Source organism: Miscanthus floridulus, unplaced genomic scaffold (genome assembly GCF_019320115.1).
Source record: "Miscanthus floridulus cultivar M001 unplaced genomic scaffold, ASM1932011v1 os_1589_2_3, whole genome shotgun sequence".
In the NCBI taxonomy this organism is placed as follows: domain Eukaryota; kingdom Viridiplantae; phylum Streptophyta; class Magnoliopsida; order Poales; family Poaceae; genus Miscanthus; species Miscanthus floridulus.
In genome coordinates, this window is record NW_027097799.1 from 1 (window position 1) to 15,592 (window position 15,592).

Consider the following 15,592-nt stretch of genomic DNA (forward strand, 5'->3'; position numbering starts at 1 on the left):
AATCCACCCGCATGGCCCATCGCACGAGCGGCTTGGCCCACTCCCACACAGCGCGCGCACACGTGACCCAGCAGTGCGGCCCACGTGGCACGGCCCAACTACGCGGCAACGGCCCATGATGGGGAGGCTCGCGTGCGCCAGTCATTTTGCGAAAACGACCTTGAGCTAATATCGAATCAAGACGCAGTCCACAACACTATTCCTATAGTCTGGACTTAAGCAATCAAACCCTCGGAACATTCTATCTTCACAACGACCAGGTCCTCAAGCACACCCCGCGTGCATCGGCTCGGCGGTGACGGCACTGGGCCACCACGCTAGCCTTCCTAGCCTCTCCCCGCCCCCGCTAGCGACCCGAACAACACCCTCATCCCAAGCGCCTACCCTAGCCAAAGTTACAGGGGAGGTAGAGCTCGTGGGAGCGGTGGCCACGACGCGTGGCCAAGCACGGCGGTGACGCGACCACACCGGCCACCCAAAACCACAGTGGGATGAGATAGCTAGCTCTAGAGCACCCCTAGCATACCCTTGTTGCTGTTGTGGTGGTGATTTGGCTAGGAATCCCTAAACCAAGTTGGCCACATGCGACGGTGGGATGCGGCGGCGCTCTATAGTGACACCGTCGCGTAAGCGACCAAGGTGGGCCGATAGCGGCTAGGCTAAGGTGCGCGGAGGGGTGGAGGGGATCAAGGTGAATACATAGTGCCAAGGTATTGGATGGAGGTGGATGGTGCGAGGTGAATTGCGAGGGTGCCACCGTTCGGTCTTAAGGATGACTGACGACGGGGAATCTTCAAATTGGGGCTCGACATGGTACGACAGTAGCAGTGGGCGATCTTGGCGGGTAGCTAGGTTCTCACTAGAGTCACAGGCGAGCGCAATTACTCTAGAAGCGGCCTGGCGCTGTGAGCTAGCTTAGGCGTGGCTCGGTGACGCTGGCACAATGCCATTTAAGGCGGAGGTGACTAGGGGCGCAGCGTGGCGCTTGCTACTAAATGGAAGAGGGCAAAGATGCCATGGGGAACAGCTGCATGTGTGGGCAACTCAAGGATGGCAGAGGTAGTGGCATGATGCGCAGCGGGCGCTGTGTCGCCTTGGCGGGACATGGACGCTAGGTAGAGCAGCGGCACATGGGGGTGCCACGCGCTTGTTCATGCAGTGTGCCCGACGTGGCGACGCGGCGTAGAGGAACGTGCATGTGCTGTGGTGCGGCGACGACAGCGTGAGGCAGTACGGTGACGAGATGGCGGTGCCTATGGCACGGTGGTGCAGGCAGAGGCCACATGCTATCCGTAGTAGGCCAAGTGCGGCCACATGCACAATAGCCCCGCACAGGCGAACACAAGGTGGCAGAGCCATGCAGTGCGATGGCTGAAATGGGCAGCAGCAGCGTGGTAGCGGGTGGCAGTGGCCAGCAGCACGACGCCAGCAGTGCAGTCGGCTTATTGTGGCCAGAGGCAGGCCCGACAGTCCAGACGAGATAGGGCAGCGGTGGCTAGGGCCTACGCGGTGGTGTGCGCACGCGTCGGGCAAACCAGCGCTGCAACGCCGAGCCGAGGCATGGTGATCGCGCCCAGTCGCTGACACCGGCCGGAAACATGCCTTGCATGATTTTGAAAGCGCCCCCAAAAATCAAATTCGTTACTTCAAACACCAAACCACCTATTCTATACTCAAGAGGGCATGTTAGGCTACTAAAACAAACCCTAATACCCCATCACTCCTTAACCCGATTCTTCTACAAAAATTGCCAAACTTGGCCTTGTCAAACCCTTTTCCGACTTAAGAAATTTGGTTAAGTCTTGCTCGGATTCGCGTCAACTTCGGTTTCCAAGCTATTAGGTATGCTAGCTAGTGAATTCCTTTCTCCACCGACGGTATTTCATCGCCATCTACAAAGTTCATACTTCCAATTTTACTAAAGTTCCGTATATACGTTCTATAGTGTTTTCGCTCAATAAAAATTCACGAACAACGTTACTTGATAATTTCATGCGTCACAAACAACCTTTCGTTATGCATTTCCGTAGGTCATTTTAAGTTGCATAAATTGATTTACACACTATATTACATACACTATCACATAACCTTGATGCTCATGACATGTTTTAGCAAAAGATTTACAGTGTAACACCAAGGGTGTTACAAATCTACCCCCCCTTAAAACAGAATCTTGTCCCAAGATTCATGTGCCTAGTGTAGGAAAGGAGATAAGAAAAACATTTCAACATGGACAACTACCTTGGCGAACCAAAAAAAAGATGAGGGTAATGCTTCAAGATATAGCTCTCTTGTTCCCACGTGGCCTCATCCTCCAAGTGGTTTTGCCACTGAACTTTGTAGAATTTCACCATATTGCTCCTGGTCACTCTTTCCTTTTCGTCCAAGATCTTGATAGGATGCTCAATATACGTCAAGTCAGGCTGGAGAGGAAGTTCTTCAATTTCCACCGCTTCATCAGGGACCCACAAACATTTCTTCAACTATGATACGTGAAACACATTGTGTACCGCTGATAAAAATCTAGGAGCTAGAGTCGATAAGTAACTGGGCCACACTACTCTAAAACCTTGTAAGGACCCACATATCGAGGGGCTAGCTTGCCGCGGACACCAAACTGATGCACCCCTCTCATAGGAGACACCTTGAGGTACACATGATCCCTAACTACAAACTACAAAGGCCTTCTTCGCTTGTTCGCATAAGCTTTCTGTCGGCTCTGAGTTGCATTCAAATGACTCTGAACAACGCTGACTTGCTCTCGAGCTTCTTTGATAAAATCAAGTCTAAAATATCCATGGTCTCCCACTTCAACCCAGTTAAGTGGTGTCCTATATTTCTTTCCATACAGAGCTTCAAATGGTGCCATACGAATGCTTTCTTGATAGCTATTATTGTAAGAAAACTCAGCTAACTTTAGGCATTCATCCCACTTCTCAGGAAAAGAGATGGCACAAGCTCTCAACATGTCCTTGAGTACCTGGTTCACCCTTTCTATTTGGCCATTAGTTTGTGGATGATATGCTAAACTTCTGAGGAGACGAGTACCAATGCATTGCTGTAGTTGCTCCCAGAAATGAGAGAACAAAACTGACCCTCTATTAGAGATGATAGTAAGGGGAACTCCGTCAAGGGTCACAACCCGATCAATCACCTCCTCCTCATCACAAAGGACAAACCAAGCCTTTCCTAGCTCGCCGAGGCAATGCCACACCAGCTCATGGGTCACCCCCGACCCACTGGAAGATCCAGCCATTGCAGTATCATGCGACGACTAGATCATCACCAACTCCCATGATGACAGGATGGTTGGTGGCTCCACCCCAGTGCTTGCCTCACCGAAGTAGGGGATTTCCACCACTAGGACTCCATGGCCCACTAGCAGACACACTACCTCCGGCCTGGCCATGGTTCCTCTAGACCCCTCTAGCTCTGACCAGGCGGGTGAACCATGTGCTCCTTCGTCGGGTGAGGCAGGGAGCCTGATTTCCCTCCTCTCCTCCTCTGTAGCCTTTGGGGGAGGGACCATAAGAGTCACCACCTCCGACCCGACCTCTGTCATCACCACGAGGATCGCCGCCATCACTATCGCCACCGCTGCCGCCGTGCTCGTGATCGGCTAGGAAGACACAACCCCTAGTAAGGAAGGTCACGTCGCCACCAACCAGCTTCCTCCATCGCTCATCGTGACCCGCTGTAGGCTAGTTGTCCACTCCTCTCGCATGAGAGGTGGGGAGATTCCTAGACTTGCCAGCCCCTGGCTGCTGTCAAACAAGCACAAGTTAGTCACACCCAAAAACTCAACTATGAGAATAAAAGGGAGCATGAATGCATACTTAGATGAAAGCGGCAGAGCCCTGAAGCCCCAACCAGATGATGACAAGCTAACTAGATGAGGATCGCTCATAGGTCACGACCCATGCCCCTTGCATAGGCTGAGGGAGGAGCCACCCGATAGTTGGTCCCCCGATCGGCTCGTGAATGGCCATGACCGCCAGCTCATGGCAAAACCACTGAAGCAACTAGCGGGGCATCTCCCCATTGGGGGTCGCATACACGCATTGACCCCAAAGACATAGGGGAATGATCATGTCCCCCGACCGACCGATGTGCTCCACCACACCTGGAGTAGGAGGGCATGAAGCCGATAATGCCTCCGAGGGGCATGGCGACCGCATCCGCTTTGCCTCTCATTCGAGGGCGGTGTCTTCGCTTGTGGCGTGCTTTCTTGGCTCAGGAACGTCGCCACACATCTCCACATCATGCCTGCCGCTGACGAATGCAGCCATGGGCTCATAATGCTCCACCGAGGTCACAACAGCGCCCCTAACTCCTTCATCCTCTGAGGCACTTGTGTCATCACCCATCTCCGTGGGCTCCTCCGACTCATGCTCCACCTCCATGTTGCTCTAGCTCTTGCCCTCTGGACCTGCTGGTTGATCTCCTTCTCCTTATCGAACCTCCTCTGGGCCTTCTCGGCTTTCTTCTTCTTCTTAGCAAGTGTGGCCTCCCTCTAGGTAGCTTGTCGAGCCACACCTTCTAACCCTCTTGGAAGATGCAGCCAGGATTTATAGCCCACGAGTCCCTTCAAAATGGGCAACTCGAAATCAATCAAAACAAGAAGAACAAGAAAAAAAGGTCATAGGAAAAAAGAGGGGGGATACCAAATTAGACAGCTTCGCGGCATGAAGGGGACCAAACGTCCCTTTGAGGGAGTCTTTATCTCTCAACTACAGCACCTGATCAAGATGACTCTAGACTTCATCCTTTGGTGACTCCTCCAGCGATGCATGGTCAGGATCCACCGGGCCAGAGTATTCCCACATCAGCGGTGTTCTCTCCACCAATGGGGCGACCAAACGGCGGAAGAAGGTATGGAAGACCCGCAACCCATCGAGGCCATGCTGCACAAGCCTATGATGCTCTGTCTCGATAACCTCTAACTTGTTCTGTCGACCGACGGGACCCCACGACCAGCTTTCCCTCCTCTCTAGCCTTTTTCCGGTGAACATTGGGAATGGCGCCTCCATCGGGTTTCTGATGTAGAACCACTCACCGTGCCACCCCTGGTTGGAGTCATAGGGGGAGTATGCAGGGTAGGGGACCGACGGTTTTGGCTTTTTCTACAAGGCAAATCCCCTAACCGGCGCGATTCTGGCCGGCTTCCCCTCAGACAAGGCTCGCCCACTGAAGATCCATCAGAAGAGGTCCACGTGCGGCTCCATCCCGACAAAGGCCTCACAAACGGTGACGAAGTCGGCGATGTGCAGTACCCTAGTTAGGTTTAGGTGCTACAACTCTAGGCTCCATTCACTGAGTAGCCTGCATAGGAACTAGTGCGTAGGATACTCAAGCCCATGCTCATGGAAGGCAACGGCTTGTGGAACAACCTCCCTCACCATAGGAGCCCTTCATTGCACCACCTCCTTTGATGGGAGCAGCCCCTTCTCGGTGAAGGCGCTCAATACCTCCTCATCCACATTAGAAGGCCTCTAGTTTGACATCACGCCTCGGATTTACAAATGAATCTATGAGTTCTGCTCTCCATTGCTCTACCCTCTTAGAAACCGCCGTGGCATACAAATAGAATTGGCAAAAAGGAGGAAGGAGGAACAACAGCGGTTGAAGGAAGGCGAAAGAACGGGAGGAAAATCCTCTCCCTTCCCCCTATTTAATGTAGAAAGGCGTGCAGCGGGACATGGCCCCTGGCTAATGGGACGCTCCCTGCTCGACCAAACGTCGCCTGGATAATGGGATGTGGCCTAGGCAGGGCCCACCACTACCACAACCTGGGTGAGGGAAACAAGGCGCAACCACACATAAACGACCCTCTGCCTTCCCATGCAGGGTTTGGAAAGACCCACCAATGAAATCTCCATCGAGGAGAGGCCAATGGGTCACCTGAGTCAATCGGATGGATTGGGCGGCTGCCGGGAGACAGGTGAGGAGCAGTGGGATGCCCCATGCAGGTTATGCCAACCCCGTCACGAACGACGGACACGGATCCCATTCGGACATATCCGATAGGAGCTCTCCAAACCCATCACTTGAGCCATCGAGGTAACTTTACCAAACCCCTTTTTATTTTCTAGTGCATGATCATTCATTCATCCATTCTCATGCATGCATTCATACATTCATCCATATATTCATCCCATACATCCAAGCATTGCATATGCAATTGTTGCATCACAACGCTTTGTATTGCATTACAAAGCGGTAGTCGTCTCATTCGATATGAGCGACGACCGACCTAGGGTTCGAAGGCTAGCCCGCAAAGGGCTCGAGGTCGCCTCATGTCAAATAGAGCTAGGGGAGAAAAACATGCAGATGAGTCCCCAGTGGTCCTCGCCTGATCCACTTAGAAGCAGATAGGGTCATCTCGACCTTCTCGTTCGAACATAACCTCGAGCCATGCCCACAGAATCTCCATTGAGGGGAGGCCAGCAGGCCACTTGAAGTTGGTCTTCCGAAATAGCTCAGGGCATCTACCGGGAGGCAGGTTAAGGAGCAGTGGAATGCCACATGAGGGCTATGCTGACCCCGTTATGAACGACGGACCCAGATTCCACTCAGGCGTACCCATTATTAAGCTCACCAAGCGCATCACTCGAGCCATCGAGGCAAGCGATGTTAGCTCAACCCCTCTGGTTGTGGAAATCCATGGACTAGGGTCACGCACGAAACTAGACGAACCCCTCGACTGCACTGCCCGACGCTTGGGTTGGCACTCCATCTCACTCGACTCCTTGGCCGTGCCCGACACTTGGGTTCGCGCTACGTCTCACCCGACACCTCGGCCGTGCCTGACACTTGGGTTTGCGCTATGTCTCATCTGACCCCTCAGCCGCGCACCCGATGCTTAGGTTCGTGCTATGTCTCACCTGACCCCTCAGCCACATGCCCGATGCTTGGGTTGGCGCCCGACACTTGGGTTCACACTACGTCTCACCCGACCCCTCGGCCGTGCTCGACGCTTGGGTTGGCGCCCTGACGCTTGGGTTCACGCTATGTCTCACCCGACCCCTCGGCCATGCCCGACACTTGGGTTGGCACCCAACACTTGGGTTTGCCCTATGTCTCGCCCGACCCCTCGGCCGCACGCCCGACGCTTGGTTTGGCGCCCGACACTTGGGTTCGCGCTATGTCTCGCCTGACCCCTTGGCCATGCCTAACACTTGGGTTGACGCCCGACACTTGGGTTCGCGCTCCGTCTCGCCCGGCCCCTCGGCCGCGCCCAATGCTTGGGTTCACGCTCCGTCTCGCCCGACCCCTCAGCCGCGCCCGACACTTGGGTTGGCACCCGACACTTGGGTTCATGCTACGTCTTGCCCGACCTCTCGGCCACACCCAACACTTGGGTTGGCGCCCGACACTTGGGTTCGTGCTATGTCTCACCCGACCCCTCGGCCGTGCCCGACACTTGGGTTGGCGCCCGACACTTGGGTTTGCGCTCCGTCTCACCCAACCCCCTAGGCCACGATTCATGCTCCATCTCGCTCGATGTCTCGGGTTCGTGTTCCGTCTCATCCGACGGCGACCCACAATCTTACACCCACCGGGTGCGCTCGTGAAATGAGTGTCAACAACCCCTTCACGACTTCACAAAAGTCCCAAAAGGGCTCAGGGGCTCCTGTCGGGTTCATAAACCCAGGATCCCCAATAGACCCGCTTCCCTACAAAAACTCAACCCAGTAGATGGCATAGCAACAACGCTCGCCTCCCAGGCCGGCCTAGATACATAATGATAGGCTAGGACAACGATCCGGTCCCTGACCGGAAGTCCTGGCCAAAGTGGGACCATAGTCCGACTCTGGCCTCCTTTTATGACCGGAGATACGTCGGACCTCTGCTCGCAGCTCTTCCCCGACCGACACGGTTGGGGCCGACTGGGAATGACTGATCGAGGACGTCCGCTCGGTGAAGGCCTAGGGATCAGGCGGAGCAGATAAGGTAAGGCGCTCAAGTCAATCGCAATACCGAGGACCATACTCTGCCATGCCCTGCGCACCTGCAGGACGGTGCCACCAGGCCATGTTAGATGGGCACTATGCAACCTTCTAGGCGTGACAGAGCACAAACAGTATTGTAGGCGCCGACGTTTGCCGTACCAGGCGAACATGGTAGAGCCTGCCAGATGTGTCCGAACATAAACAGTATTGTGGGCGCCGACGACCATCTCATACTCGACATCGTGGACAACAAGACTAGGTAGCACACTTATTTATTCTCTCTTTCTCTGACTTGTAAGGCCATTCCCTTCGACTATAAAAGGGGATGAGCTCTCTCCTAAAAAGCTTTCTGGCTCTCCTCCAAAAAAGAGAAGATAGACGATTCGAGCACTCAAGGATCTGAGAACTCAAATAGCTCAATAGCTCTAGAACTCTAAAGCTACATGGATCATACGTCCTAATACTTAGTGTACGTTAGAGCACCTGTCACTCTCCTCCATTCAGTTCAGAGTCCGATCGGGCCTTTAACACCCCCTTCTCATTCCTACCCGTTTATAACCCCACAACAAACTTCAAGCATCTGGGCTCAGGAATAGTCACCGACCGACTGAAACTGGACGTAAGGTACGTTGCCTGAACCAATATAAATTCTACGTCATTGCATGCTAGGCCACATCCGATCACATCGCACGACAAAACTATAAATATTTACTTGTTGGTCACTTTTCGCACCGACAATATGCAATAAAACTAAAACAAACAGGGCCTAGCACGATACATCTTTAGTCTAGGAGTCATGGAGAAAAAAGTCATCAACTAATCAATGAATTTAAAAAGTATTGATATTGTTTATTTTAGTTATTGGCTTGGTGTAATGTACAGGAAGTGTTATCAAACATGCCATCACGATCAACTGCATTGAACTCACTTTATTGACATGATACCTAAATAGTATCGTTTTTTTTCTAAGGCGTCATTTAAGTTATATGAACAGACATTGGTAACATTTAATGCCATTATTTGGTTCTTCTTAGATGGATTATCAGTTTGTGTTACCAACATACAGTGACGATGTGTTACCACTATCACTTCTAAATTTACCATAGTGATAAAAGGTGTAAGAGATTGGTGTTTCTGTCATAGTGCAACAACAATATGGAAGTCTTGATAAACATGAACCATTAAAGCCAAACATGAACAATGTGGCATGCCGGACAACCTTTTATAGAATGACGAAAATATATAGAGATAAACCATTATTTTTTAACACCTAGAAGAGTTGCATATCTTTGTATAGTTCTAGTCCCTTACAAGCAACCACTTTGGCCCACCTAGGAGAAATCTTCATTCTTTTATGATAACTTTGCATGATCCAATGCTCTCTTCCCTTCCAGTTTGTTTGACATAAAGATTTTTAAATACTCTTCTACTCCCATTGTCTTGTATAGGATCCTCTCTTCTGCGATGCTTGTCACAGGTGCAACTACTCCATCAAGTGATGGAATATGAAATGCTGATATCGTCAACCGTTCTTGATTGGCATTTATTGTAACCCTGTGTTCAACACTCTTGTAGTTTCCATTTGACACAATCTACAAACATCCAATAAACAAAATAAGACAAATGGGATAGCAAGTTAGTCCATCATTTATTATTCAAAAAAGTAATCATATATCTAAATAAATATAGTGCACTATATTGTAAAATATAATTAGGGCATAGAGCACAAACCCCTTTCCAAATATCATCATGAAAAATCCTTTTCTACTATTGTCTATAGAACTGGGATTGAATTTATTGTCTAATTGTTGGAAGAAATGGGAGAAGGGAATATGAGTCAAGAGATAGAGGTTTAGAATTCTCCCATTTGTGTGGTGTCAGTAGAATTGGGAATAGGCAAGATGAGTAATAAATGGAGCTCGATAATGATACCGTGCGGGCGTCCATCCCGTCTGGACGGACCCCGCATGACTCGATCGACCGCCGCGCGCCTCAGCACCTTATCCGTCGCTCTCCGCTCGACTCCTCCACCCATTCCCATTCCGGCCCGTGCCCGCCACACCGACTCCGCTGCCCCGTCGCGCACCGTTCTCCGTGCCGCCGCGCCCGTGCGCCAGGTCACTACCGCCCCTCCCTCCCTCCGTGACCTCCATGCGACCCCCACTGGAGATGAGGGCGACGGCGGCAACTCCGGCAAGGTATCTGAGCCCTCCTCCTCCTCTGGATCTGAGCTCCTCCTCCTCCTCCTCCTCTGGATCTGAGCCTCCTCCTCCTCTTCCTCCTCTGTATCTGAGGGATGTGGCGGTGGCTAGGGTTCCGACGAGCTCTGTTGCAGTAGCCTTGTTTTGCTGTTTCAACAAGTAATATTTTTTTGTTGCATTAGTCTCTTTTTTTGTTTCTGATGTTGCATCTCGCATTGCAGTAGCCTTGTTTTGATGTTGCAACAAGTAATATTTCTTTGTTGTATTAGTCTTTTTTCCTGATGTTGCTTTCTCACATTGCGCTTTGCTCTGTCGTTGCAGTAGCCTTGTTCTGATGTTGCAACAAGTAATATTTCTTTGTTGTATTAGTCTCTTTTTTTTCTGATCTTGCATCTTGCATTGCAGCAGCTTTGTTCTGTTATTACAGTCGCCTTGTTCTGATGCAGTAGACTTGTTCTAATGTTGAAAACAAGTAATATTCTGATGTTTGCATCTCGCATTGCTCCGTGTTTGCAAGGTGATGGAGCATTGTGGGGATGGGCGTGGACGACAACGGGCGTGCAGGGGATGGCGACGCGACGAGGCACGACGGCGCAGCGGTGAACGGGCCACACGCAGGGGGGGCTCGTTTTTAGACGCGGGGGCGCGCTCGTTCTATTTGCATCGGATAGGTGGTCCCGTGGGGCGCGGCGGGAGGACGAGCCGCGGTCGGGATCGAAACATACGTGGACTAGGTGCGTCGGACGCGCCCCTGAAATCGGGCGTCCGGGCGCTAGTTGCATCGAATGGAGTTCAGTGGTGCTACATCCATCAACGTCTCGCTCTAGATGGTCACTTGCAATAAAGTGATTGACATCCTTATCCTCTTATCCTTCTACCTCGCTGCACACTTATGCCCATGCAACCAACTAAACACTCTTCTTTTTAGGTCACTACATCCACTCAGTGTGTTGCCATATGAAAGCAACCTAACACACCCAAAGCTGTTGGCTAATTGGATAATTTGGATGGACTTCAAACTTGAGGTGACTAAATTGGATTGGAAATTCTGCAGCTTTAATTTCACTTGACTGGATTTGTCTCTTAAATCCTCATATATGGATATGCCATGTATCCCTTTGATATGGACATGGATTTCAATCCATTCCCACGCCTTCACACTAGGGTGATCTTTTAGTGATGGAAGCATTGTTTGAAGTTCAACACAAGGTTGTAGACAAAACATTTGTAGAAACAATTTATGAACATGGCCCATTCACGTAACCGGTAGGCACAACTTAAATGCAAGCACACATGAACAATGTTTTTGCAAGATGCATTACCTTTTATATTTAAAGTAAACGTGCATTAATGTCTAAAAAAGGGTACATATAAGATTATTTTATTTAAGTTGTGATATATTTATCAAATAGTGGTTAATGTTTTCCTATAATTCCATAAGTAATTTAAGAAGATAATACATCATCTAGTTAGAATATCTTTGACAAACATAATTTTCTAAAATGATTTCATACCTCAAGAAAGTCACCCACATTCACCAGCAATGCTTTAGGATTTGGTTTCACTATGGTCCATGCATTGTGCCTTTTAATTTGAAGGCCTTCAACTGAATTAATTTCTAAAAGGAGGGTTAGAAAAGATGCATCTGAATGTGGGGAGAAACCCAATACCTTTTCGGCCATGGTCATGCATGGAGGGTAGTAATTCATCCTCAAAACTTGAGACACATATTTGTCATCCATCAGTTTGAGATCAATATTTAATGTTTTTGCAATGAAGTGAACAACAGAACCAACAATTTTCATCAACTCAGAAGAGTAGTCATTAATAGATTTCCTGGCATCACAAAAAAGAATAAATGCATATTATTACTACTTAATTCAATGACACACATTAAAGTGCATGGAAATTGTGAAGTTGTGAATGTCTCTCTTATTAAAACTGAGGGTAGGTAGTTTGACTCATCCCTTATTTCAGCATATTTGATCCTATGTATTTAACCATAAAAGGATATGCTATTTTGTCATGAAAAGTCACCTTGATCTTTTTGCTCTAGTAATTCTTTATATCTTTATTCAAGATTATATTTAAACATATTTGACAACAATGATATTGATGTACAACTTCTATTATGTTTGTTTAGGGCTAGACTTAGGGCGGGCGATCCCCTTCAACAAAGCTAACGTGGGGTAAATACTTGTGGCTTGATGATTGATTTTCGTAGAGATTATAGGTCTTCGGGATCAAGCCCTAGTCACGGAGTTCAGTAATGCTCAAAGACCCCATGTTAGGAGATCCCCATTTTATGCCAACTTTTATAGACCAATAATACATCTAGATAAATCATGTATGCCAAAATTTTTGTAGTAGCTTTAGTGCATCATTGAATATATGTATGAGCTCAAAAAGTTGCATATAGATACAACTAACATAACGATTGATTTAGTAAGTTTTAAAATACCTGAAGAATTAAGAAAGAAAAAATATCTGAAGAATTAAGAAAAATAAAATGGGACTTGTTTAACTTCCCTACTATGGTTTTATTGAATAAATATATATCACTCTAAGATAAAAATGCCAGCATGTATATCATGAATCAAAATTAAAAGCTTTTAAATGGTTGTGTGGTCAGTGAATGAAGTTGACCGATAAGTTTGATGTTAGTCCAATATTCATTTTGCGTTGATGTCATCCCTAGAGGGCCAATGCAAATGTATGGGAAGAAGCAGTACCATTATGTTTAACTCAGAAGGTTAGGAGCTTAAGGCTCATAGGATAACCAGTTGGCCACAGCCAAAAAAAAAACAAGAGGACATGAATGATTAAATAGTTAAATTACGCGCCATACTATATGTAAAGAGAAATGTCTAAACTCAGCAGTCGATCAGTACATATATTTTCTCTTGATCCTTGCAGTTTAAACATGCTGACCTGAAAGTATGAGGTTGAGTAGGCCAATATTTCATATCACGGACCTGAGGCGGTTGGGCTATGATGGCAAACCTGTCACACCAGTCAAGTTTTTGACCTTCTGACGCAACAAACGATTGGCCATAGCCTTGAAGGCTTCCTGGAACCTGTGCATAGGCACACTTCACCTTCAGAGGAAGTTGGAAGAAACTCTGAATGTCACTTCTTATATTTGTGATGATCTCGTCTGGTATTCCATGATTTACAAGCTGTGAGAGGCGGAGAAGTTGACATTAGTAGGCTAATATCTCATATCACGCTTTTTGAATTTAAGATAGAGCAAAAATTGTTGGATCCCCTGCTAGAAGTGAATAAACAATGATATCAGAAACAAGTTTGACATAGGTAAGATAATTAAGGGCTCCTTTGGCACAGAGAAATTTAACAAAAATCAATACATTTTCATAAGAAGAACGTGGGCACAAAACAAAAATTCATGTATTTCAAAGAAGGCCTCATAAGCTATGTTTTCAACAGTTAGGCCTAGTTTGATTAATCCCCCTCCCAAAAAGGATTAGAGGGGTTTCTGACTTGTAGGGGATTTAATCCCCCTCAACCCTCTTCAACCCCCACCACACCGAACAATACTTACTGGCTCATCTTGTCACAAGTAAATTAACTACGTACCTGAAAAAATCCCCAATCCTCGCAAGCAAACCTGAGGCGAGCAACCTCCTCTTCCACAAAACAGGGATTGAAGAGCTTGTCAAGGTCGATCACGGGAACCTCGCTGGATTTCTCAACTAGAACTTCATGGTTTTGAATGTCCGGCCGGATGTACCTTTCGAGAGTCTTGGCTGTCAGCTCTTCAGGACATGCCGCGAGGTCTTGCACGTTCCTGACAGGGAGGGATGAAGCCACCCGTGACCATCTGCTTCCGCTGCTGCTCGGAGCCGCCTCCGTCTCCATCACAACTTCCGAACTCAGCAAGTAAATACTCTCAGTGGTGCTTAGCTTGCTTATCCATTCGTGGCGTTAACCCCATAGCCACCACAGAGTATATATGTATACATTCGAGGCTCAATTATTGAATTTAATTTTGTGCCTAAAAAAAAGAGTGTTGACTTTGACGCAACACTGAACAAGTGGGCAACTGACATGTTACCGCTAAAGAAGTTTTATGTCACAACTTGGTCCAAAGGTTGGGCCGGATGTAGCTTTCAAGAATCTCAGCTGCTCATCCCTCCATCCAACGCTAAAAGATAGTTTGGCACAGTTTTTTTAAGCTCCCACGTCTTTTACTCTAGCATTGTGGCAGTATTGCTCATAGAAACCGTTTTTTTCTCTTCTCACAAAATGAGCGTAGATCCAGGAGAAGCCATGGTTCGTGGCTCCTCTAGTATTATAGCGCGTAGCTGAAGCTTAAGGAGTTTGGTCAAAAGGGGTCTAAAGATGTCTTTGGTACGTTTTATTGCAACACGAAAAAAGCGTTAAACTCGATTGTTTTAGGTTATTCTTATCTTCTTAAATGCGTCCAATTTGTTCTTATTTTGCTAATTTGTTAGAGCAACTCCAGGAGCTATCAAATCAGGCCTGCTACTTTTGATTCGAGGGCTCATCTCATTTATGAGGACCTGCTTTTTTTGCATATGCTCCGGCAGGAATCCTCAGATCTTTTTGATAGCATCTGACACAAGGGACCCGCTCATCATTCTTTTGCCATAGCCACCTATCTATTGCAACACCACTGAAGATTATTGCCACCCAAAACAAACGTGACAATAGTGGCAAGCAACAGCAACCAAATCCAATATGGTTGCAGTGGCACCAAATAATTGCAATGAGAGTCAATACTAATGCAACTCCAAAGTGTCGTGGCAATACTCCCAACCAATTGCAACACAATCATCCTAAAATGGTTGTGGTAGCACCTTCCTATTGCAACGAAAATCGCTCTTTTTTCCCTCCCTTCAAGCCCATCTTTTACTCCCTCCCCAGCCACCCGTGCGGCCCAATCGGCTCCTCCACACGGCATAACCTAGCTGCATCCCCAACCAAAAGGCCCAAGGCAGGCACCCTGCTAGCCCTTCTCCATTTCCACCTAGGCTGCGGCACACATGCTCCCGCTGGCCCACCAAGGCCCACCAACCGCTGCCTGCCAAGGGGAAACCCTAGAACGTGAGTATCTAGCGTACCGTAGGCTCCTAGCCATAGTAAAGGAAATTTTCTTAAACAATTTTTTTCAAATAAATTAAAAGATGAGTTGAATTCAAGCCCTGCTCGAATTCAACACAGGACCATTTCACACATATTTTATATTCGATCTAAAATAATACCCTGACTCTATATTCTCTCATAGCATTTTTGTGATTTTCCGTGATTTTCTATGGATTTTGGAAGATCAGTTTTGCTAGAAAAAGGAAAAAGGAAACAAAAAGATAAAAAAAGGCCTGCAATGGGCCAGCTTCGGCCCACTCAACACAAGCGCCCGGATTCAGCCCATGCATCTGAGGCCCACTAGGAAAAGGC

The 15,592-nt window shown here is 48.2% G+C and overlaps 1 protein-coding gene across 2 annotated transcripts; it reads right to left on the reverse strand.

Moving 5' to 3' along the window:
- Positions 1 to 9,146: 9,146 nt before the first annotated feature.
- Positions 9,147 to 14,097, reverse strand: LOC136534175 (2-oxoglutarate-dependent dioxygenase 11-like). 2 transcript variants are annotated; one of them, XM_066526644.1, is made up of 4 exons: positions 13,751 to 14,097; positions 13,085 to 13,332; positions 11,824 to 11,989; positions 9,147 to 9,544 (listed from the first exon to the last, which is right to left on the reverse strand). In XM_066526644.1, the coding sequence occupies exons 1-4, from the start codon at positions 14,030 to 14,032 to the stop codon at positions 9,305 to 9,307; spliced, it is 936 nt and encodes a 311-aa protein (XP_066382741.1). In that variant the 5' UTR covers positions 14,033 to 14,097; the 3' UTR covers positions 9,147 to 9,304. The 2 variants fall into 2 exon arrangements, with proteins under 2 accessions (XP_066382741.1, XP_066382740.1); XM_066526643.1 differs by having other exon boundaries at positions 11,668 to 11,989.
- Positions 14,098 to 15,592: the final 1,495 nt, after the last annotated feature.

Bases quoted from the DNA above. Each gene is read 5' to 3' on its own strand.
- LOC136534175 (XM_066526643.1), bottom strand. From the start codon at position 14,032: ATGGAGACGGAGGCGGCTCCGAGCAGCAGCGGAAGCAGATGGTCACGG. The intron at 11,990-13,084 runs GTCAGCATGTTT...TTGTGATGCCAG, and splicing joins ACTCAACCTCATACTTTCAG to GAAATCTATTAATGACTACT. The intron at 9,545-11,667 runs GTATGAAATCAT...GGATGTTTGTAG, and splicing joins ATGTGGGTGACTTTCTTGAG to ATTGTGTCAAATGGAAACTA.